The sequence below is a fragment of the Tachypleus tridentatus genome, chromosome 7 (genome assembly GCF_004210375.1).
Source record: "Tachypleus tridentatus isolate NWPU-2018 chromosome 7, ASM421037v1, whole genome shotgun sequence".
NCBI classification, from domain to species: domain Eukaryota; kingdom Metazoa; phylum Arthropoda; class Merostomata; order Xiphosura; family Limulidae; genus Tachypleus; species Tachypleus tridentatus.
The window spans coordinates 159,371,227-159,394,657 of record NC_134831.1 but is presented as its reverse complement, the minus strand read 5'-3'; the positions used below and the strand labels follow the sequence as shown (position 1 = coordinate 159,394,657).

General features: G+C 34.9%; 1 protein-coding gene across 1 annotated transcript in view; it reads left to right on the top strand.

Moving 5' to 3' along the window:
• Positions 1–234: 234 nt before the first annotated feature.
• The window catches only part of LOC143258189 (uncharacterized), a 42,998-nt gene continuing 19,801 nt past the window's right edge, over positions 235–23,431 (top strand). The window contains exon 1 of the mRNA XM_076517194.1: positions 235–517. Coding sequence (XP_076373309.1) covers positions 465–517 — 53 coding nt within the window. The 5' untranslated portion in view covers positions 235–464. The remainder of the gene's footprint in view (positions 518–23,431) is intronic.

The window sequence follows — 23,431 nt, the reverse complement described above, 5'->3', positions numbered from 1 at the left end:
ACAAGGATCACGTGACTAAATAATAATGCTAACATTTGTAAATAAATTAGTTTAGAAATAAAAAAGTCGCAATATATGAAATCTGTACCAGAATAAAAAGTCCTCTTCCTTCGTTCTCTTCCTAATTAAAATATCGAATAAATACATTAGTGTGAGATCGAAGCCATTTTCGTTACGAGATGGCGCTCACATCTGTATAGATGAAGCCTCAGTTGTAGTATGCGAATCGAAGAGACTCTTTCGCTGGAGCTGTCACTCGAATGCTAATATTTGGAAGAACACACGTGAGAGAATTTGACTAATATACCTAGTCTAGTATTTGGAGGGTCTCACGTGACAGAAGTTGAGCTACATCTGATTTGATAAGCGGATGAGTAGCTTTTTTGAGATAAATGTAAGGCAGGAAGTTATTCAGTTAATAAAGATTTAAAAATTATTACCAAGAAGAGCACGTACCCAGGACCATGCCTTACCTTTACATAGAGACAGCAAAGGAGAAGCTGTGTCAGGGAGCAAAGTGAGTTGATTCGCCAATTCTTTATTAAAATGTAATTTTATATTCGTTTTTAATACGACAAAGGTGCTTTCTGAAGTTACTTATCGTTTTCATAATTTTAAAAAATATATTTTATATTTCAGCGTATGCGTTAAATTACATAAAATGCTATATTACTACAGAGGTGGAAAACTTATTGCATCACACAATGTTCTTTTTTACGTTTTGGGTTCCTGTTATATTTTGCGAGATTATGCATCATTGAAGTATCAGAAGTAGCGTGAAAGGGTTATGGAAAAGTGGTTAGGGTGCTCGACTCGTAATCTGAGGATCGCGGGTTCGAATCCCTGTTGCACCAAACATCCTTGCCCTTTTAACCGTGGGGGCATTATAATGTGACGGTCAATCCCACTATTCGTTGGTAAAAGGGTAGCCCAAGAGTTGGCAGGGGATGGTGATTACTAGCTGCCTTCCCTCTTGTCTTAAAGTGCTAAATTAGGGACAACTAGCGCAGATAGCTCTCGTTTAGCTTTGGGCGAAATTTTAAAAATAAACAACTCTCTGACTCGCATTTCAGTCGTTCAAACACACACATGCGTCTTTATTAACAAACCCAATAAATCATGACAAACCTAGTAATTTAATAAGTGGCATAGCGGTAAATTTTCAGGCTCACAATGTTCGAAACTGGGCTTCAATACCCGTGATAGGCAAAGCACAGATAACCCATTTTAGTAGCTTTGTGCTTAATTAGAAATAAATTTATTACAGCAGATTATCAATAAATATTTATCAATACGACAATTATTTCTGAGTAAGAAAACATATTTAAAGATAACATCACTAATGCAATTTGACAAAAAGTGGTCACAGAGTCTATTTCTTATTTTAGTATATGGTTGTTCCTTTTATGGCCCTGATTAACTGTTTCACATCGCAGTGGCTCAGAGTGTTCAAGGGACTGAATAGTCCCCGATTCCACACGAGGATTAGAGCTTAGGTGCTTATTGGTTTCTTCTCTTGCATTTTGTTACTTATTACACTTAAGCAGTTTTTCGGTAGGGTTGAGATTTGGGCTGTTGCCTGGTCAGTGTAGTGTCTTAATCTTCTCCCTTTAAAGACAGTCCTTCATCTGAAGCAAAGAAATAAAACCTAAGATATATTTTAAATACATATATAGTGAATTTTCCTCTATTTTACGTCTACTGCATAGCTTGCATGAATACTACTAGCCTTGGCAGCCCTATGGCATTGGAGGTAGTCATCCTAGAATGAACAACGGTGAGCTTCAACGAAGCAACCCCGATTTGTTGGCTCACACCGCGATTCAAGGATTTTTACATACTTGTCGGCATTAAAAGTGTCTTTCACAAAATTCTAGAATCCCCATGTCACATAATATGAGGGACGATTCATAGTTGCATTCAAACATGCTGGATGAAACATTTCCCCATACCGACGTCGTACCAAGTACTTCCCATCAGACCCGTCTGAGTTGAACTTTGATTTGTCTGAGAAGATAATGTTGCTCCACATTGCTTCGAAGCAGTCATCATGCTCTTTGGTTCAGTTGAGACTCACCTTCGCTATCTTGTTAGCGAAAAGCAGTTTCTTACGTGACCAACTTACTGACCAGCTAATCACAAGCGATGCAGAATGGTGTGCGCAGTGACAGTGATCTCTGATGTTTCCTTCCCATGGTCTTTTGAAATTTGCGAATGACAGTCGACGATTCTACAGCTCCTGTGTTTCAGAACGTGTTCATCAGCTACTGTGAAAGATTTCTTCATACCTATTCCATTCCACTGCTTCACACAGCCAGTTTCTCTTATATTTCTGAACCAAGCGGTTCACAGTAGACTGATTAAATTAAATTATTTTAGCAGTCTACCTTATCGTAAGCCTATTTTTTCTCAAAGAAATAATAAGTTTTTTTCCTTGGGAGTTAATTTGCAGTCCTTGGTCAATGTAGCATCACACGCACATTGTAGCATATAGGCTTCTAAATTTACTCTCAGTAGGAACCTCTATTTATAGCAAATAAGAAAGAAAAGGCTGATGCAATACCTAAACAGCCTATAATGCTGTTGATGTAATATTTGAATAGTATAGCATCATCCACAAAACACATTTTCACCTGCACGTATTAGGGTCTTAGAACACATCATAATTCTGAAGAAAGTGTGAAAAATTGGGTGATGCAATATATTTTTACACCTTTATAAAAACGCAAACTGATAATCGTTTAAATCGTTTAAATCGTTTGAGTTTAGTCCCTGTGTTATATTACTATACTCATAAAGTTATAACCGTTTAGAACTTTCGACTTTAATCCTTGCGCTATGTTACTAAAACCACAAACTAACGGCCATAAGGTTTCTTGAAAAAAGTATTTGCTTTCTAAGTGGATATTGTAAGGTTTTTTAAAGGCATTATTATGTTTTTCGACGAAAATTATAGGGTTTCCTAATTAGGTTATTATAATTCTTGATGGAGGTTATAAGATTCATTAAGAGTATCATTGTGTTTCTCAATGGAAGTTCTAAGGTTTTCTAAAAGCGTAATAGTCTTCTTGATAGATGTTATAAGGTTTTTAAGGGATTATTGTTTTTTAATGGAGATTAGAAGGTTTCGTAAAAAAGCATTAGTGGGTTTCTCGATGGATATTATAAGGTTCCTTAAAGGCATTATTAGATTTCTTGATTGAGGTTATAAGGGTTTTTAAAGGGATTACTGGGTTTTCTAAAAGCGAGTATATAGTTGTAACTGTAATTATGTTTTTTTTATTCTCCGTATTTTATACGAAAAACAAGACATTTCACCCAGAATAATTCTTACTTTCACAAACAAAATTCTATAAAATTTAAATACAACTATATTTAAAGTACGTTCTTGATAGTTACAAGAAACATACAAATTAATTATCTGGAAACTTAGAACTGTTACAGGTGCTACGCTAAATCCCAGGGATCACTTTGAACCATTAGCTGGATTCAGTATCTATTTTTAAGAGCTCAGTAAATTCCTCTTTTCTTGGAATCCTTCAATTCCATATATTCTTAGTTCTATAGTGATTTTTAGTTATTTTTATATAAAACACTGCCTTTCCGCTATCGACACATTATATTGTAGTCTCAACACTAAACGGAAGAGTATTTGACTAATATATCTTCCAAAATAATTTTAGTAGTTTCCAAAAAAATCATGTTCTTGGCTAATAAAACTTTCAATTCGAAGAGAGTAATTGTTAGAATTAACAGTACTTAAAAAGTTGCCTATAGATAATTTAATGAGTTAATCTCTTTTACAATTAAATTTGACATTAAAAGTATCACTGAAATATGACTTGTCACAACAGTGTTTAACAGTTATCAGTAAAGTATGACTTTTTATGACTGTGTTTATCAGAAATTAAGCACCAAGCTACACCATGGGCTATCTGTGCACTGCTCACCACCGATATCGAACCATAGTTTCTCGCGGTGGCAGTCCGCAGACATACCAGTTGAGCGCCTTAACCAACCTGGCCATGCCGGGCCTCAATAAAGTATGACTTCTTATGACCATGTTTCTCAGTTAAAATATCACTAAGATATGACTTTTTTATGACTTTATTTAATAGCTAAAGTATTAAGTAACGTATGATTTCCACACCTTGTTTGACAGTTAAGCTGTCAATAAGTAATTATTACAAGTTACCATGGCTGAGTTTGACAATATCATTTGAACAGTAAAAACGTTATTACGACTAGGTATGACTGTGTTATTTCATACAAGGTATGGATTATCATAACAATACTTAGTATTATTATATGAAGAGTAGTAGTCTACAGCTTGTCATGACAAGGCAAGACAATTTCAGTTGAAAAGTAGCAGAGTATGATTTATCATGATAAACTTAACAAAGGAATGGAAAACATAATGATTATTGAAGAGCACCCTTGATTAACGCCTGGTCTTACTCACTTAATAATCAGCGGTCTTTGTCTTCTTCGTAATTTCATTAGAAACTCTGGGTAGAAATCTAACTTGGGTTTATAAATAATTAAGTTATATTTTTGTTAATTAAAGAGGAAAGAAATTAGTTTACAAGTTAGAATAAAACATTGTTATAAATATAGAAATCTTCACCAATTTACATATAGGCTCCACTTAGTTAAGTATACAGAATTAATTGTCAAGCTCCTTTTAACAGAAAAATAAGTATTTGCACAAGGTTATGGTCAAAAGACGTATCTCAGTTGTCATAGTGAGTTGTTCGGTCGAAAATCGACCATAGAATTAATTTCATTTATTTCCACGTTTCTGCTATAGCTTACACAAGATATGAGTAGGCAAATAATTACGGAAACTTCAATTAAATGTGCAACTCAAGAAGAGACGGGAATTAAAGGTCTAGCTGTTCTATGGTTGTTTTTCATCCTCAACTTGACTATCAGAACAACGTCGGTTGTGTCAAAAATACAACATTTTATCTAAAACAGCCATGATGTACTTGACGAGTTCTTCAGATTTGTAATTCATTGGATCCACCATTGTTCGTTTTTTGTGTGAACAAACCGTGAAGTACCTGATGTGTCTTTCACACCGAATTCTGGTCCACCACTAGGTGACTGTTAGCATAAAAAACACAGTCTTGGTAAACTAGAAACCAAATTGAGCATAGTATAGCATGCTTCAACAAAATATAATGCTACCATAAGAAATTATACCTTTGTGAAATCGGAGCAGTAAGCAAACAACTTAAACATGTGAGAGAATCCAATCTTTTGTCAGCAAATTTCGGAGTTGCAAAGTTATCACTTCTTCTCAAGTTGTAAACTTTGTAGACGTATTCATTAATTGTTACATACTCTAACCTATTGTTGCTTATATTCCAAACCAAACCTACACAACAGGCTAAATATGCTATTGTCCACCGTGGGGTAATCGAGGCCCAAATATTAATATTGTAAGTTCGTAAATTTATAGCTGATGCTCTGGAGGACTTCATTAAACAGAATAGATAACAACACTTGTATATTTATTTTGTTTAGTAATAATTTCTCTATTAATGGATGCATGGTCTTCAATTACTTTTGGCATATCATTGTTAGTGAATACACATTGCTGCAAAACGCGAAATTTTGAACAAAGAAACAAATTTGTTTCACCAGCTTATAAGTTTTCTTTGTCATAGTTTCATCCGTAATCGAATAAACGGACTTTTTATGGTATAAGTGAAAGGTTCATTACATCAAAGAATTGATTTTGATACTGTGGACACTATACATTTAAAGAACCAATGCCTTTTTTTCTCTGAAGTTGATTATACAGGTACAGAAGAAGTACCCATACCTTCTTTTGCAACTGTAAATACTATACATTTAAACAATGAATGTCTTTGTCTCTCTGAAGTTGATTATACAGATGTAGAAGTACTTATAACCATCTTTGTTGATATTGCAGAGGAATTCAAATTCAAAACTTCTCGAATTTCAACAGGTTTTAATAAAGCACAATATTTATCTTTAGAAATGGCATTTTTTGCTAGGTATAACATTCTTAGATTTTTATTCTTTTATAGACAATATATTACATCTACTAATCTTCATCACAATTTGCTACTGATAAATGTGAACTGTTAATAATTTGTTATTTTTAGTTATAATGCATCTTATTTTTTCTTTTCTGAAATCCTTTCAATCTGGTTGGTTAATGAAAAAAATGATAATTTAAGGTGAATAGTTTATAAAACGCATTTCTAATACTTTCTTTTAAATTCATTTCCTCTAATTTTTGTTCATTATATATATATATATAAAACCACTATAAAATAACCCGGTTTAAGCAAATTTACCCTACAACTTTAGGTATGATTTAACTAAAAATCCATACTTAAAAATCGAATTTCAAAAATATCAATATTTCTGTCAGAAACAAAACAAAAGATAGAAAAAACCTTTTTATTCCGTTCAAGCGCTATCTCAAATACATATTTTCTGTAATGTTACTCTTTTTTCATTGTTACTATAATTTAAATTAATTTTCAAGTTTTCTAGCAGATGGCGCTTTAAGCAACGCTATTTTCTTTTTTCGTTTTATAGTGAACTAACATTAATTGAATTTTATGGGGTTCATTCGGTCAATGTCTCTGGGCGATTTCAGATATTAAGAAAAACTATACCTCCAAAAGGAATTACCGTTTTTTATCATTAAGAGGTATAATTTCAGTTTTGGACTGTTTGAAACCGGTAGCAGGAAGCATGTTTTAAATATTAAAAACCTCTTCCAAAGCATCCTCGAACATTTTGTTTTATTAAGTTAAAGAATTAAGCCTAGTAGAAGATTATAATTCATGTTTACTTTACAAAGAGTAACTTTCATAAAATTTTTTGCAAACAACTGTTTTTTTTTTTTGGGTGCTTATGTTGCGAGTATAAACGTTTTAGCGGGGAAATCTACGTTGTTATATATTTCCATAAATAATGATTTGCTTAATATAATTAAAAATTGTAGTTTAAAAGCTCGAATGTAATGAGAATAACAGAACAAATACATATCAGATGTACGTGATGTGTAATGTTTTAATATGTCATTTCTGAGAAATAGTCTATTCTTAAAGTTCAGCGTCAGCGTATCAAGTGCTGTTAACGTATCAAGTAAATTCGTCGAGCGTGGCCAGTGATTGTGGTACGGACCATGGATCCCAGTATTAATGATGGGATACTTTGGGGCAGTGGCAGTGGATGTGTTATAAACACTACCAGTGATCAGACAAATGTAGCGGTGGTGCTTCTCTTTATCCTATCAGTTAAAACTTAGGGCTATGCGCAGAAGGCCCTTCGTGTAACTTTGACGTGGAAATTCAGAAACAAATAAAAACATTCATAATTTAGTTGTTTCTCATCCCACAGTTAATTACAGTTAGAGTAATTAAACGATATCACACTTCCTTGAAACAACTACAGAACTGTGGCCTATTTTACACAAACGTGACAAGAATCATGTAATACCATGCAATAATTATCTATGAAAATCATTAAATATTGTGTTTTAAGTTGGAATGATTGACGTTTTTCAATGTTATCCCTAAACAGTCACCTTTAATACCAGTTTAAATATTAACTTGCTAATTTAATTTACAGCAAGTCTTCACTGAATAATTGAGATTAGAAATAGAGTGTGCTTATCTTAAATACTAAGTTAAGCGCCTCCAGTGGCGCAGCGGTACGTCTGCGGACTTATACCGCTGAAAACAAGGTTTCGATACCCGTTGTGGGCAGATAGCCCTTTGTGTAGCTTTGTGCTTAATACCAAACAACAACTAAGTTAAGCAACGTGTTGTGTTCGTTGTGTCCACTACAGGGTATCGAAATCCGGATTTTAGAACTATAGCTCTTCAAACATACCGTTCCACCCATCAGAGGACTTCTGCATCAAACTTACGAAACTGGTTTAATTGTTATAAGTAAAAAATTATCATATCATATTCATAGAATTAGGATAAATAAATAGACAACTCAGATGAAAATGGTTGCATAGACGTAAGGAGGTTATCGTTATAACAATTTGCATAAGTTAATTCAATGGCTGTCACCACATTTATGACCTATGTCGAAATTTAGCATCTACGATTTCGATTTTCAGTGGATTCACAATCATCTGATAATGCAATGTCCCTAGGGGAGATACCGGCTGTGGAAATTCGTTAGAACCCTTTCAGCTAAAAACACCAATGTTTCAAAGAATGGAACATTCAATATTATTCAAGGAAGTCGAAAAACGTTTAAGACGCAAAGGATTTTGAAATTATACTTCCAGCAATTCATAGCAATCCTTCTTTTGCAAATAAAAGCGTTAAAAACTATTGTGATGAAGCTGGGCATATCTCCTGGTACCCTTAAACAAGATAATGAACAAGAACTTGAAACTGGTAAAGAATTAAAGGCCAATAGTTCAGAATATTCTAGAAGGTTCCAAGTATACCTTGATATTAAATGACGTTTCTTTGAGTATAAGGGTAAAGAATATGCAACAGCAACAATCTCATTGTACTTCAAGTAGTTCAAACGAATTCTAGTGCTTTTGTTCTGCTTAAAAGTGGTTTTGGAAGCCAACGCAAACACACATTGGAAGATCTATGGAATGATGTGTGCTTTAAGTTTAGCATCGGCGCCCGCAGAAGCTTGTTGCAACGGAAGTTGTAGTATCTAGTAATCATACCATAATGAACACAATCAATAATGATACATGTAATTTTAAAGGCAGTGTGGGATGAAACTTTTATTAAAACCGAAAAGATTGAATTAATCTAATAAATAAGGATTATGGTGTTTCATGTTAGGACTTAAACTAATAGAATACATTCTAGAACAGTAAAGAAAGAAGTAAATTGTTGAAAGACAAGATTTTCTAATAAGTGCTCATTATTTGAGCTATATCAGAAGAGCAAACAAGTCTAATAATTTAATTTAATAAATCAAATTAATATAAATTTGATTATTAAATAATTGTTATGTACATTTAAGTTCTGTTGCTACGGTTGAGGTTATTGGTCATTTTTTTCGATAGGTTTGGTTTGAATTTCGGGGAAAGCTACTTGAGGAATATGTCGTCTCTAGTCTAGCCTGGAAGGGAGCTAATCAGCAGCACCCACCGCCAGCTTTTGGGCTACTTTTCTATTAACGAATAGTGTGATTGAGTGTACTCAAGGCGGAAAGGCTGATCCCTAACTATCAGATCATGCTAGGCCGTTTTCCTTGTATTCTGGTCGCCGTCGGGCCTCGGACCTTGCATTTTAGCATCATAAGCGCGTAAATGTACCCCTCTGACTGGCCGGGTTATAGCAAATATATATAAAAAAAACATTTAATTCACTGGAACATCCTGGAGTAAAATACACACGAATACCGAAGGTATAAGGTTTTTCTTTTCTATAGCAGTTAACCATTTCTCTAGTATGTCTGGTTTGGAAAGACAAGATATAAAAAAGCATGATAATATAACAATTTTCATTTATTACGTGGCCAATGTAAACTAGCTATATCACACACTACCTTCAATCATATTGGTCCCGGTATGACCAGGTGGTTAGAGTGTTCGACTCGTAATATGAGGGTCTGGGGTTCGAATCCCAGCCACACCAAACATCTTCACACCTTCAGTTGTGGAAATGTTAGAATGTGACGGCCCATCACACTATTTGTTGGTAAAAGAGTAACTGGTTGTGAGTGGCGATGACTAGCTGTTTTCCCTCTAGTCTTACACTGCTGAATTAGGGACGGCAAGCGCAGATAGCGCTCGTGTAGCTTTGCGCGAAATTCAAAACGAACAAACAAACAATCAGTCGTATTGAAGCTTGTAGTGGTTATTATAAAACCAAACACTCATTCGGGTTTCGATACTGCAGTGAACGTAGAACACATAACCTATTGCGTAACTCTATGCCAAACAAATAGAAACTTATTTTTGATACAAAAGATCTAAAGAAGGACTGAGTGTGTCAGATATCAGCCTTCGTACAAAATCGTATTTATAAATGTAAACGAAACGACTAACGTCCTTACAACAAAACATATTTTGGAACTTTACAGAACTAAGGTTTTTGTCAACTAGCGCTCAAGCATATAAAAAAAAAAAAAAAACAACGATTCTACTCTTAATACGTTATTGTTAACTTACTCTTAAGAAAATACTTCAGTGTCTCAGTGATAGGTTTTCAGCCTTAAGACACTAAAAATCGTGTTTCAATATCTCTAGTGGGGGCCCGGCATGGCCAAGTGGATTTAAGCGTTCGATTCGTAATCCCCGTCGCACCAAACATGCTCGCTCTTTTAGCCATTGGGGCGTTATTATGTGACGTTAAATTTCACTATTCGTTAGTAAAAAAAGTAGCCAAAGAGTTGGCGGTGAGTGATGATGACTAGCTGCCTTCTCTCTAATAGTCTTACCCTGCTAAATTAGGGACGGATAGCGCAGATATCCCTCGTGTAGCTTTGCGCGAAATTAAAAAAAGAAACAAACCCTGGTGGGTCGATTATAGGCAGCCCACAGTGCGTAGCTTTCAACAACCAATCCAAATCTCATGAAATGAGAACACCTTTTCCATTTATAGACTGCTCATGCACATTTCTCGAGCGCCGGTTCGGGGAATATTTGTACTTTTGATAACAATCCAAAGTTTTATTATTATTATTATTGACCGACATTCATGTTCGGTCATTTTTTTTACATTTTCCAAAATTGAAAATGTTGCGACAACGTGCTCATCTTCTGGTTAAGAGATAGTTTCTTAACTTAATGGACTAGATTCTACTCAAGAAAACCAGTTCCTAACCAGAATATGAACACATTGCCACTGCTATGTCGTTGGTTGAGAAAATGTAAACAAACTAACAAATTATTAACTTTGATCGTTGAATATAAGATGAATCAAAACCCTTAAAGTTATTATTTCGAACCTTAAAGGGCAGGACGAAGTCGTTAAGGCGCTTGACTCTCAAAGCAAGGGGTGCAGATTCGAATCCCCACCTAACCAAACATTCTCGCTCTTTCAGGTGTTGGAGCATTATTAAGTAACGGTCAATACCACTACTCATTGGTAAAAGAGTTTCCCAAGAGTTGGCGGTGAGTGGTGATGATCAGCTACCCTTCCTCTTGTCTCACACTGATAAATTAAGGACGTTTCTCTCGGACAGCTCTTGTGTATCTTTGGACGAAATACAAACTTAAAACTTTGTTGAAAGAGAAACGAGTCGCCCCTTGGTGCCTTAACGGTAAGATAGTGGGTTTATAACGCTAAAATTCCGGACTCGATTCTTGCACTGTACCAAATATGCACTTTTAAACTCAACATAAAAAAAGACGAATCGATTCATCAGATTGTTTGATATCACGAAAGGTTATGAGTTTTTTCTTCTAATTTTTTATCACATCTTGATCAATTGTTTTATTTTGTTTTTGAATTTCGCCTGATTTTCTAAAGTTAAAATTTCGTTTAATTACACTTGAATTAAGTCAGTGAGTTGTTTGGTTCAGCCGTATAATGGCATTGTTATGAACACAGTATGGTTGTTATAAAAGATGTTATCAGGTGTAAATACAGCTTCACGGATTCAGTAATAGGAAAACGTGAATGTTGGATGTGAGAAACTTGACAACAACATACGAACCAAACACACAAATCAGAAACTGTATGATCTTTCGGTGGTCTACCGTTAAGTATGAAAACCAAATACTGAATAATAATAAACAACACCTTTTTAAATAGGATCTAAGTATAGTTTAGTCGGTCAAATGTGTTACATAGCGCACTTTAAAAAATACATATAACTGTAATCAAGAAAAACTGTTAACAGTCTCAGTATAATCTGTTTCACGTAATGTGGTCTATCGTTGTATACAGTTCAGTATTGTATACTTAGCTCAGTTTGTTCTATTATTGTGTGTGTATGTGCATTTTCTTACAGCAAGGCCACGTTAGGCTATTTGCTGGGTTCACTGAGGGAAATCAAACGTCTGATTTTAGCGTTGTAAATCCGTAGACTTACCGCTGTACAAGCGGGGTACTGATTTATTGTTAATAACCTCAATATAGTATGCTTCACATAAGTTGTTTTATAACTGTTAAAACTTCATGATAATACAAAACCTCTTATCATTAACTTTATGCTAGCTATTGTAATTTTCATTCGAATACTGTTGTTTCTAATTCAGCTATTAGTTGTTGTGATGTCACTCATAAAGCTATCAATTGAACATATGAATTCAATATATAATTTACTTAGCACGTGACGATATGGTGTAGAAAATTTCGTCTGGTATTTGAGAGAGCATATGACGCATGCTAAGTTTAGGTAATAAAATTTCATAGGGAAATAGGGATAATAAGGGTCTAGGAGGTATGTTCGAAGCATAGTTTAGCCATTACTTTATATGTTGTTATATCAACCAGAAAGCATCACCATCTTTTCCCTCAAGGTTTGTTTTCAATATTATAATTATTTGAAAAATTATTTGTTTAAGCTTTCAGTTATCGTAATATAGCTTCTGATATTTTGTTGAATACGTTTTCACTGCTTTCTATTTTGGAGTAAATTGAAACGAACAAAAATTTAATGATAAAAAACAAGGACAACCTGTTACTACTACGTAATCATTTCGCTCGGGTTGACTTTCACCAGAAACATAATTATCACTAGAACTGATGCCTTCGAGTTTTCAGCTACAGGGAAAATTAAACAAAAGCAACGACTTCAATTCTTCCACACTTTTATCCTTTGTTAAATTATTTTAATTTGTTTCAACTAAGTTTATCGCAGAAGTTGTATCGTTACGAACGAGTCTGTCCCATTAAGATCGTTTAAGTTAAGTTCAGCGGAAAGATTAATAGTGTTTACACTGTCTGTACAGGAATATTACTGTAGTTTGCAAGTTATAATGACAAGGTTTCAAAATCGAATAAATTTCTACTCTCATAATTAAGATGCCTTTATATACATTCTGATTGGAATTTTCAACCTTAGGACAATTTACTCGTGTATGGTCTAAGCAGTCAGTCCAGAGACTTCTAGGATTCAAGTATAACTTCAGAGAGTTTTGAATTATTAATTAGAAGAAAGGCAGCCCGAAAAGGATTTTGCCCGCCCTATTTCCGAATTCAGTATTTTGACTGTTCATTATTTAAGTACAAGCTAAACAATGAACTATCTGTGCTGTTCTAACCTTAGATATTAAAACCCAATTTGTTTTTGCATTGCTCATTCTCAGACTTAGCTTTGAATTACGGGGAAGGTCTTGACCCGAGTAAGAAGGTTGATTATGAACTTTGAAACGAGCCCAGAGCAGAAAATATGGAGGGTGATTAGCAGCGTCACGTCTCGAACCTCGGACTGTTCATCAAATCAGTTCGTCATTAGGCCACATTCAGCCCCATGTACGATCGCCTTCAGTGTAGTGTCATGCTTGTTTTTTCAATAAAATGTTTTTGTTATACTAAGAAACAGTTATTAAGATATACTATATTTTATTGTTTCTTCTTCTTTCTCTCTTCCTTCTTCCAAACGTTTTTCCATCTACATCCATTCCTTCATTTCTCGGTTGATTAATTTGAAACTTGATAGGATTATATCTTGGTCCAATATACCCAAAAGCCTTTTTCCTTTTGTTGATTTAGGTTTTTTAAGTATTTTATGAAGTCAAAGGTCAAACAGTCTGAACATGTATATTTTGGATTCCTGTGTGATCATATTTAAAGCAACCAAGATTAAATTGGTACAAACATAATTTTTTTTGCACCCAAATATATTGGCATACAATAAAGATTTGCTCAGTTTGAGTCGTTTTAGGAGTTCAGATAAACAAAAATATTGGAGTTTCCCTTTTTTTAATTATAGGGATCAAATGCGACAAAAAGCATAATCCTAGAGTTTTTTAACAATTGTTTTGTTGTATTGCAGTCAACTTACATGCTATTTGATACAAAGACGCTTTTTACAGGTCCAAAACAGAGAATAGACTATTCTGGAATATTTGTTTTTTGCTCAATTTTTCAGCGAGGAAAGCACAATTCGATGTTTGCTTTATGTCAACCAACTTCTATAGGATTTCGTCCGCGACGTTGGTCTCTTTAATTTCTTAGTTAGAATTCTAAATTACATTCTAACTCTCCCCATTTCGCTAAACATTTTTCCATTTGAAAATGAAAAAAAAATGTTTTGTTTTACTTCAATTTAATTTTTTAATCGGATGACAATGAATTTTGATAATTAGGTATTGAGACTACTTTGTGAAAAGAATTCGTTTACATATATATTCATACGAAACATAAGCTAATATGAAATGTACTTCCATCTCATTCTCAGCTTTTATAATCAGGTAAAAGAAACTAAAACGCAACACTAAACACTTGTTTTTCAGTATAATTTACAGACAACTATTAATGAACTCTGGAAACAAAATGCATATCCAATTACCTTGCATCTGACCGCCTGCGTTGTTTGTGACTGTAAAGTTAAGAAAGTTTGCCTCTTTTTTATGCATTTCTTCCAAACGCAGATGGCGCTAAAAACATTCCAGGAGGGCTACTTTATAACATTTCTTGAATTGAATTTTTCACATACAGCGGTTATAAAGGCATGCAAAGCATGAAATCTAAGAGTTTCGAAAAAGTGGGTTTTTGTAGTGTTTAACTATATTTTTACAAGAATGAGAAGACATGATGACAGCATGGAAAGAATAGGCTATTCTGAGGTGGCAAGTGAAGGAAGTTGCTTATTATCAAAATTAACACAAGGATACAATAATTCCATTAAAACTAAAGTGGAAATTTCATTTGGAAATGTAAACAAAATAATTCACACAAAAGCTGAGCTCCCAAGGTTCTTCCGTAAACACTTTGAACAAGCGTCAAAACTTATAGGGCAGTGATTCTTAATATTGTTGGAGGTACTGAACCCCGGAAGTTTTGTACTTGCATTCACTGAACCCTTTTTAATTGGAAAAATAAAATATGATTTTTTTCAAATTCAAAACATAAGTAGATATTTTATTAGTGCACAAAATAAACAATGTATCAGTTGCACACAATATCACTGTGTTCAAAAAACAAAACCAACAAAACATGAATTTCACACAAAAAGCTGAAAGCTGAATTTTGCTGGGCTTGAAATTAGCTTTGCAACTACTTGAGCCAAGATGTCATCGCTCATGTCATCTATGCTGCTGTTGATGGTATCATTTGAAAGAGGAATTTGGGATAACTTATTTTCAGCAGCTTTTTCCAGCATGATATTTGTCATCTTCAACGTAACTCGTTTTATGAGTGCTTCACCAATGGTGTGTTGTTTGCCCTGCTTTGCGATCAAGTACGCAACTTCGTACGATGCTGTGAGGATCGGTTTGTCGATGGGTACAAAGCCGAGAACAGGTAAAGTAGCCTCTTCATCGAACCTGGCTGTCTTTACCTTGAATTCAGCAAGCGTTGTGTTCTTGTATTTCCCATCTCCATGCAGCTTTAGGGAGAGTTCTCTTAGTTTTGCCGGTGCTAGACTAGAATTGCTCAATTCGGCATTGTAAATCATGCATTGAGGACGCTGACTCCCATCGTGTTCCGCTATACACGTGAATCCATATTGTATGTATTCGTCCGACCACTCTCTGTTTTTGCTTGACATAGTTAGTATGAAGGGATTGAAAGATTAGGAAAAAAATCACAAATGAAGCACGATTACTACACTCACAAGTCGACTGCTAAGAGCACGAAGTTCCCCGCAGCACACATATTAAGGCCAAGTGATGTGACGTGATCAGCCGCAGCTAATGATGGCCAAGTGGAGCATGACGTCACGAATCATACGAGTGGGGTGAACAGAACGGACACACACACAGTATGTGTGTCTTGACTTCCGCCGATCCCCTGAGACTGACTAAACGAACCTCTGGGGTTCGATTGAACCCAGGTTAAGAACCACTGTTATAGGGGATATATCTTATAAGGGACAAAATGATGTGTATCTTCACAATGGACGAAGTACATGTGTACTTAAGATCTTGGCAATGTGTTATCACTCTGCAAGTAATAAAACATTTTAAACACAATTCAAAACACAATGCAAAAACAAGGGATTTATGATGGTTGTATATCACAATTATAATGGTAAACTAGTCAACCAGAGATTCAAGAAGAATGCCGCATTGAATTCTGCATATTATTGAGCTAACGTAAATGCACTATTACCTTACGAGGGTACATTATGTTTTTATAGACTGGATGTATGTAAGTTATAGCAACATAATGATAGAACATTTGGCAACACAGAATTAAATCAACATGTCATTACCTCCGCAACAAACGATTATTCATGCTATGTCACTTGGAGAGATGTCCCAAGGACTTCTATGCAGACGTTTCCTAAAGATTTATGGGCAAACATCTCCCACGAAAATATGTGCAGAGAGTTCTCATGAACTTGTGTCCAGTCATTTCCCATGGACTTTCGTATAACTATTTCTCATGGTTTTGGTTACAACAATTTCTCATGAGCTTGTGCACAACAGCTTCCCATGAGATTCTATACAACAATTACTCATGGGTACGTGTGCATCCATCCTTTATGGTCTTCTTTGCAACCTTAACCAAACTAGTTCTGGGCAACTATCTACCATGGACTTATTTGCTTCCATTTCCCATGGGATTTCGTGACTTTGAATTATCAGCGCATTGTTGATAAACTTTGTAAAACAGTGTGTTGCGTAAACAACTCCTTCAATAGGAATTTCAGAGCAAAAGTCAATAACTAAAGTTACCACACAACAAAAATACCGGCAGAAGGAGCTGCTGCAAGACGTAGTCACTCGTTTGTTTATTCAAAGATCATGAAACACCTTATAAACAGAGTTACCACAAAACACTAATAATGATAGAAGAAGGTGTGTAGTCTTATACATCTTGTATCCATAAGTCATGAACACACATCATAACTAGGATTATCAGAACACTAGTGATGGTAGATGATGGTGTTCTATTCTTTTACATTTTATATTCATAGATTATGAGCATGCATCATAACTAGAGTTACCACAGAGCACGAACAATGAAGGATGATGGTGTCTTAGTCAAGGTACAGAGGTAAAAAATATATTTTCTTGTGTCGAAAGAAATCTAGAATCAGTAAAAGTCAAAATTTAAGCTTTTGTAAAAGTAAAAGACGAAAAATTACGATTTTTCTTTGTTTTTAGAGTAAAGCTGTATTGGTCTGTCTGCTATACTTGCCACGGGAATCGAACCCAGGGTTTTAGAGTATTAAACCCGTAATCCTACCGCCGTCATAAACTGGGCAGTTCGCAAATCCAGTAAAAGCCTTAAAGTATTGGAGGCTTTAATATTTGTTGCTTTGAATTTCGCGCAAAGCTACTCGAGAGTTATCTGCGTTAGCCGTCCCTAATTTAGCAGTGTAAGACTAGAGGGAAGGCAGCTAGTCATCACCACCCACCGCCAACTTTTGGACTACTCTTTTATTAACGAAAAATGGGATTCATTGTCACATTATAATATCTCCACGTCTGAAAGGGTTAGCATGTTTGATATGATGGGGATTCGAACCCGCGACCCTCAGATTACAAGTTGAGGGCCTTATCCACCTGGCCATGCCGGGCGGAGGTTTTAATAAGTGCAACAACTGTTTTATTCGTTCCTTCTTCCCATCAAGCGCTTAACAAAGGCACTAAAATATTTTATAGAAAAGGCAAGTATTTATTATAAGTAAAGGCTCTAATTGTTCACCATTAAATGTTTGACAAACGTTTGCTGACTGATAATGTACGATTTCTAACTCCCATGCTTATTCATGCTTGCGTTTACTTTACATAGCACCAAAAATGCTACATATAAATCAATCAGTTTACTTGTTTGTTTGAAGTTAAGTACAAAGCTATACAATGACCTAACTGCGCCCTCTCCACCACGGGTATCAAAACCCGGTTTCTAGTGTTTTAAGTTCTAATACATTTTGCTGTGCCATTGGGGGGCATTTTAAATAGAAAAACTCAAATAAACGATCATGAACAAAGAAAGACAAAAAGTGGAGGCATTAAAAGGAACAAAATGAATGATTTTATTACGATATTAAAGAGAAAACAAAAGTATTTCAAATTTGCACGAGGGCTGTTTGCGTTAAGCCTACTGCGGGGATCGAATCCATAAGTTTCACTGTCCAAGCTTATACCTAAGCCTAATTTTATATATATTACTGTGGGATTACCTTTTCTCTCTATTCATGCTCATTCCCTAAACAGGGTTGTTTGTGTTTGTCACCAACAATATACATTTGTCAGAGTTAAAATAGACTAGTATACCGGGTTTATGTGGTTCGTTATATATTCTGTACAGATATGAAGATATTTACAGTTTATGCTTGATGTACTAAACACACCCAAGATGGTTGTAAAACACAACTGGTTTTAGAAACAAAACACGCTGTCAAAAGTCTTGGTTAAGAAACTTTTTTGTGAATATTCAGGGCAAAGATCCCCAATAATTATTAAATATAGACCAGAGGAAAGTCTTAGAACAAGTTCTAAATATAGACCGGGGATAAGTCCGGAACAAATAACAAATATTAAATTTATAAGGGAAAGCCATGAAATAAAAACTAAATATAGGCCAGTGGTAATCCTTGAAACAAATAGAAATCATAGGCCAGTGGTAATCCCTAAAACAAATAGTAATCATAGGTCAGTGGTAATCCCTGAAACAAATAGTAATCATAGGTCAATGGTCATTCCTGAAACAAATAGTAATCATAAGTCAGTGGTAATCCCTGAAACAAATAGTAATCATAGGTCAATGGTAATCCCTGAAACAAATAGTAATCATAGATCAGGAGTAAGCCCTGGAACAAATTCTATGTGCAGACCAAAAGTATGCCCTGTAACGAATACTAAATATAGGTCAAAAGTAAGTCCTGTAACAAATACAAAATATAGACCCATAATAAGTCCTGGAACAATTATATATTTGCTAAGTGTATGTCCTAGAATAAATACTATCTATAAAAAAGGGGTAAGCCTTAGAATAATAATAATTATATAGAACAAGTGTAAGCCGGAAACAAATACTCTATGCGGTCTATGGGAAAGTCCTGGAACAATTACTAATATAGACCCAAGGTTGGCCATATGACAAATACTAAATATACACCAGAGGTAAGCCTTGGAAGAAATATTAAATATTAACCAAATGTAAACCATGGAACAAGTACTAATTATAAGTAAGTAATAGGCAATGTAATTAATACCAAATATAGGCCAGGTGTAAGCTCTGAAGCAAATTTTAAATATATATAAGGGGTAAATCCTGGAACAAATGTTAAAACTCGACTTGGGGAAAGTTCTGGAACAAATACTAAAGAAAGAGAAGGGGTAAGTTTTAAAACAAATATTATATAGATTAGGCGTAAGACCTTGAACAAATACTGCATAAGACTTGGAATAAGCCCTTAAGCAAATATTATGTGTAGAAAAAGGATAAGCCATGGAATGAATGCTAACTGTATACCAAGAGTACGCCTTGGAACAAGTACTAAATATAGGTCAGGAGGAAACTCTTGAACAAATATTGAATATAGACTTGGGATAGGCCTTCAAACAAATATTAAATATATATAAGGGGCAAGCCTTGGAATAAATACTGAATGCATACCAGGAGTAGGGCCTGGAACAAATACTATATACAGTCTTGAGGTAAGCTGTGGAACAAATATTAAATATAGGCCGCGAGTAAACCCTATTAGAACTACTAAATATTGGCCTGGGATAAACCTTGGAAAAAATACTACATTAAGAGTAAAGGTAAGTCTTGAAACATATACTAAATATAGGTCAGGAGTAAACAATGGAATAAAAAATAAATATATACTAGGAACAAATCTTGGATCAAATATTATATATAGAGCAGTGTTAAGCCTTGAAACAAGTAATAAATGTGAGTGAAGATTAATCCAGGGAACAAATACTAAATATAAACCAGGAGTAAGCCTTAGATCTAATACTGAATGTATACCAGGGGTAGGCCCTGAAACAAGTACTAAATATAGTGTAAGGGTAAGCCCTGAAACAGATACTAAATACAGGCAAAGGGTAAGTTTTGGAACAAATAATAGATCGATACAAACCTCTGACCATATTCTCAATGTTAATTAGGATAGACGTATGTTCTAGAGCAATATTAGGGATACATCCCTCTTTTAAAAAAATATAGATCAGGGACATTAGTTCTTTAACTTAAAATTATTTAAAATATGATAATTTTACGTTTATAAGCAACTGTGGGGATAACTGAGGTTTGCAGCTGTTTAACATAACTAGCTGACGTGTCTGTTCAATGCAAGAGGAAAATATAGGGGTGCCAGGGAACAATGTGGAGGTAGATTCAAACAACGACACATATTTGTCACTACCCGAGTCTTAAGGTAACTTCCAGGTTTAGTAACAATCAATCCAGCAATTCGCCATTGTAAACAAACATCCACCCTTCTATAATTCTTTCAAAGATCGGCTGAAAAATATATGTGACTTGCTTATTATTACAACACGAAACATCGTGCGTTGCAGTAATACGACAATAAAATTAGAATGTTCAGGCCTACTAGTAGAGGTCCGGCGTGGCCAGATGGATAAGGCACTTGACTTGTAATCCAAGGGTCGCGAGTTCGAATGCCCGTCACACCAAACGTGCTCTCCCTTTCAGCCATGCGGGTGTTTTAATGTTACGGTCAATCCCACTATTCGTTGGTATAAGAGTAGCCCAAGAGTTGGCGGGAGGTGGTGCTGACTTACTTACTGTAAAATAAGCATCATAAAATGTGGTGTAAAACAAAACCATGGAATAAATACTGAAAAAGTGTAAATAAGACATTATTTGAGTGACACTAAACAAACAAAATACGGCTTAAAAGCTAATTAACCAGCAAGTTTCGAATGACATTGGTTACGTAAAGCATTTATTTGCTTTTCAGAATTTTGTCTCGCTCTATTACCTTCGTAGAAAACGAATCCATTTTGTTGCACGTCAATTTCTGTAAAATATTAGGAATCGTTCTGTATTACACAATTATAATACAGTATTTATCGAGAAAAATGGTGCGATAGCTCATTAAAAAAAACGTTATATAAGCGACATAAATGTCATGTATTTTTTCATAGGTACTTACTTGTATACTGATAAAAACTGAGCAATATTAGGCGCATGAAATCCTCTAAAATCCAAGATGGCCATCATGACTTTTGAAAATCTATTTTTTGCCATATTTCTCTTAATAATTAAGATAAAGCTGATGTAGTATCTCGTTTCGTACATTTTCAGGGATTAGAAATATATTGCTGTCATTATTTTTATAAAGAAATGGAAAGAAAATGTATTATGGACATAATGTACAAAAAGTACCAGTACACAGTGCACAGAGTGAGTGGTTGAACTACATGTTTTTGTTGTTCATACAAAGAAAAACTGACTAGAAAATTAAGTAGCTTAAAAATAGAGTCAGTTTCTAATTATTTTATTTTTTACATGTATAACTCTAAATGCCTGCACATGATAAACCAAGCTCGTCGACTTGTAACCTGAAGGTCGCAGGGGCGAATCCTCTTCACATCTGACATGCTCGTATTTTCAGCGGTGGGGGCGTTATATGGGACGGTAAATCCCACTATTCGTTGGTAAAAGAGTAGTATCCCAATTGTTGGTGGTGAGTGATAAAGACTAGCTGCCTCTCCTCTAGTGTTACACTTCTAAATTAGGAACGGCTAAGGCAGATAGCCCTCGTGTAGGTCAGTTCAGGACAGGACTAGTCGTGCATCATCGAACCCCAGCCCTCTGAACCTCAAGGTTGATGTGTCCTCTTGATGCACTTTTATTCTAGGACTGATTTTAAGGCGAATACCACTGCATGTCTTCTCTGTTGTCGATTGCTTGATATTTTTTGGCAGGTACATGTCCCAGAAAACATAAATCCTTTTAGTTTCACGATGTATTTCACGTTCGTAGAATTCCAGAATTACGTTTTCTGTATGTTTTCTGAAATTTTATGCCATTGTCGTTGTGAGAATGTGTGCTAATGCTCCGCCATCAAATACTTTGTAATCATACATTTCAGAATATTCACTCTTTACCGTAGACAGATATATTAGAGGGATACAGTTTGTTTTTACGAGAGAAGAACACATCAAATCACCTTTTCGGCATTGGTTGGCAAGGTACAAGTGACCAACTCGGCTTCCCTTATTCCAAATGGCTACAAACTGTTTCACTCTGGATGTGGATCTTGGTTTAGATGTATTGAACAAAGCTAAGTTGTTTTTTCTTGATTGGGTCATGAATTGATTTATTTCTACGTATAAGACCATCTTTGTTAATTTTTTATAATACGGATTATCAGAGACTCTCAACTCTGCGAACAGTGGAAACTACTTCTTGATCAGCAAAATTTTCGGTAATGAGAATTAATGGTTCATTATAATTCTTGAAAAGCGGTTCACGATATGAATTTATTGCGTCAATTTAGTCTGGGTGCTTGATGTTGGAAGAAGGTCTGTTCAGAGGGTCCCTGTTGGTGACGGTGGTAGTATATATATCTTGGTTTTCATGGAAGAGTTATTCGTTCTCAGATTCATTTAACAGTTGTGCCTGTTTTGGACCAGAAATGACACACCTACTGAAAACATATAGATTTTCTGTAAGGTCGATCGCCCTTTCCCTGCCTTTCATTTTCTCAATTTATTGCTCATTCGTTTAGTCAACTGGGATAGCTGAAAACCTGTGACTAACTGCCAGCCTGCAGACAAACTGCAGATTGCTGGTGACAGAGTTTTCACATCTCGAAGGTGATCACTAACCCATCTGCTGTAGTAGTTGTTGTAGTGGTCCATAGCGTAAAACAGAACCTGTAGTGGTTCTAATACCTCCACGTAGAGTTGGAAGCTTTGTTTCCGATGTGATCTGACAAAGATAAGTATAATATTCTCAACATTATATCACATAACTGAAATGTAGGACATTTTTCATTCATGAAAATCATGTACTTTTCGAAGGTTATTATTACTTTTAATTATATATTATCTCTTAATAAACTAAAACCAAAATGAAAATCTTAAGTCTATTTGATAATGGAACTGATTCAGCATGGCAACAGTCAATCTGAGGTAAAAACAAAATGATCGAGAACAAATATTAGTACATAGGAAAGTTCAGTCTATCTAGGGACAACATTTTTGACCAACTGTATGAGATAGGTATCGATGCATAAATGATTTTCAATAAACCATTATGCTTACAAAGTAAAACAATATTACGTTTTTATATCAGATGGAAATTTTATGTTCTGTGATATGAATTCTATCCACACTCACAACAAAAGAGAAAATATATTGCAGTTTGAACAATTCAGCCAATAAATTCTA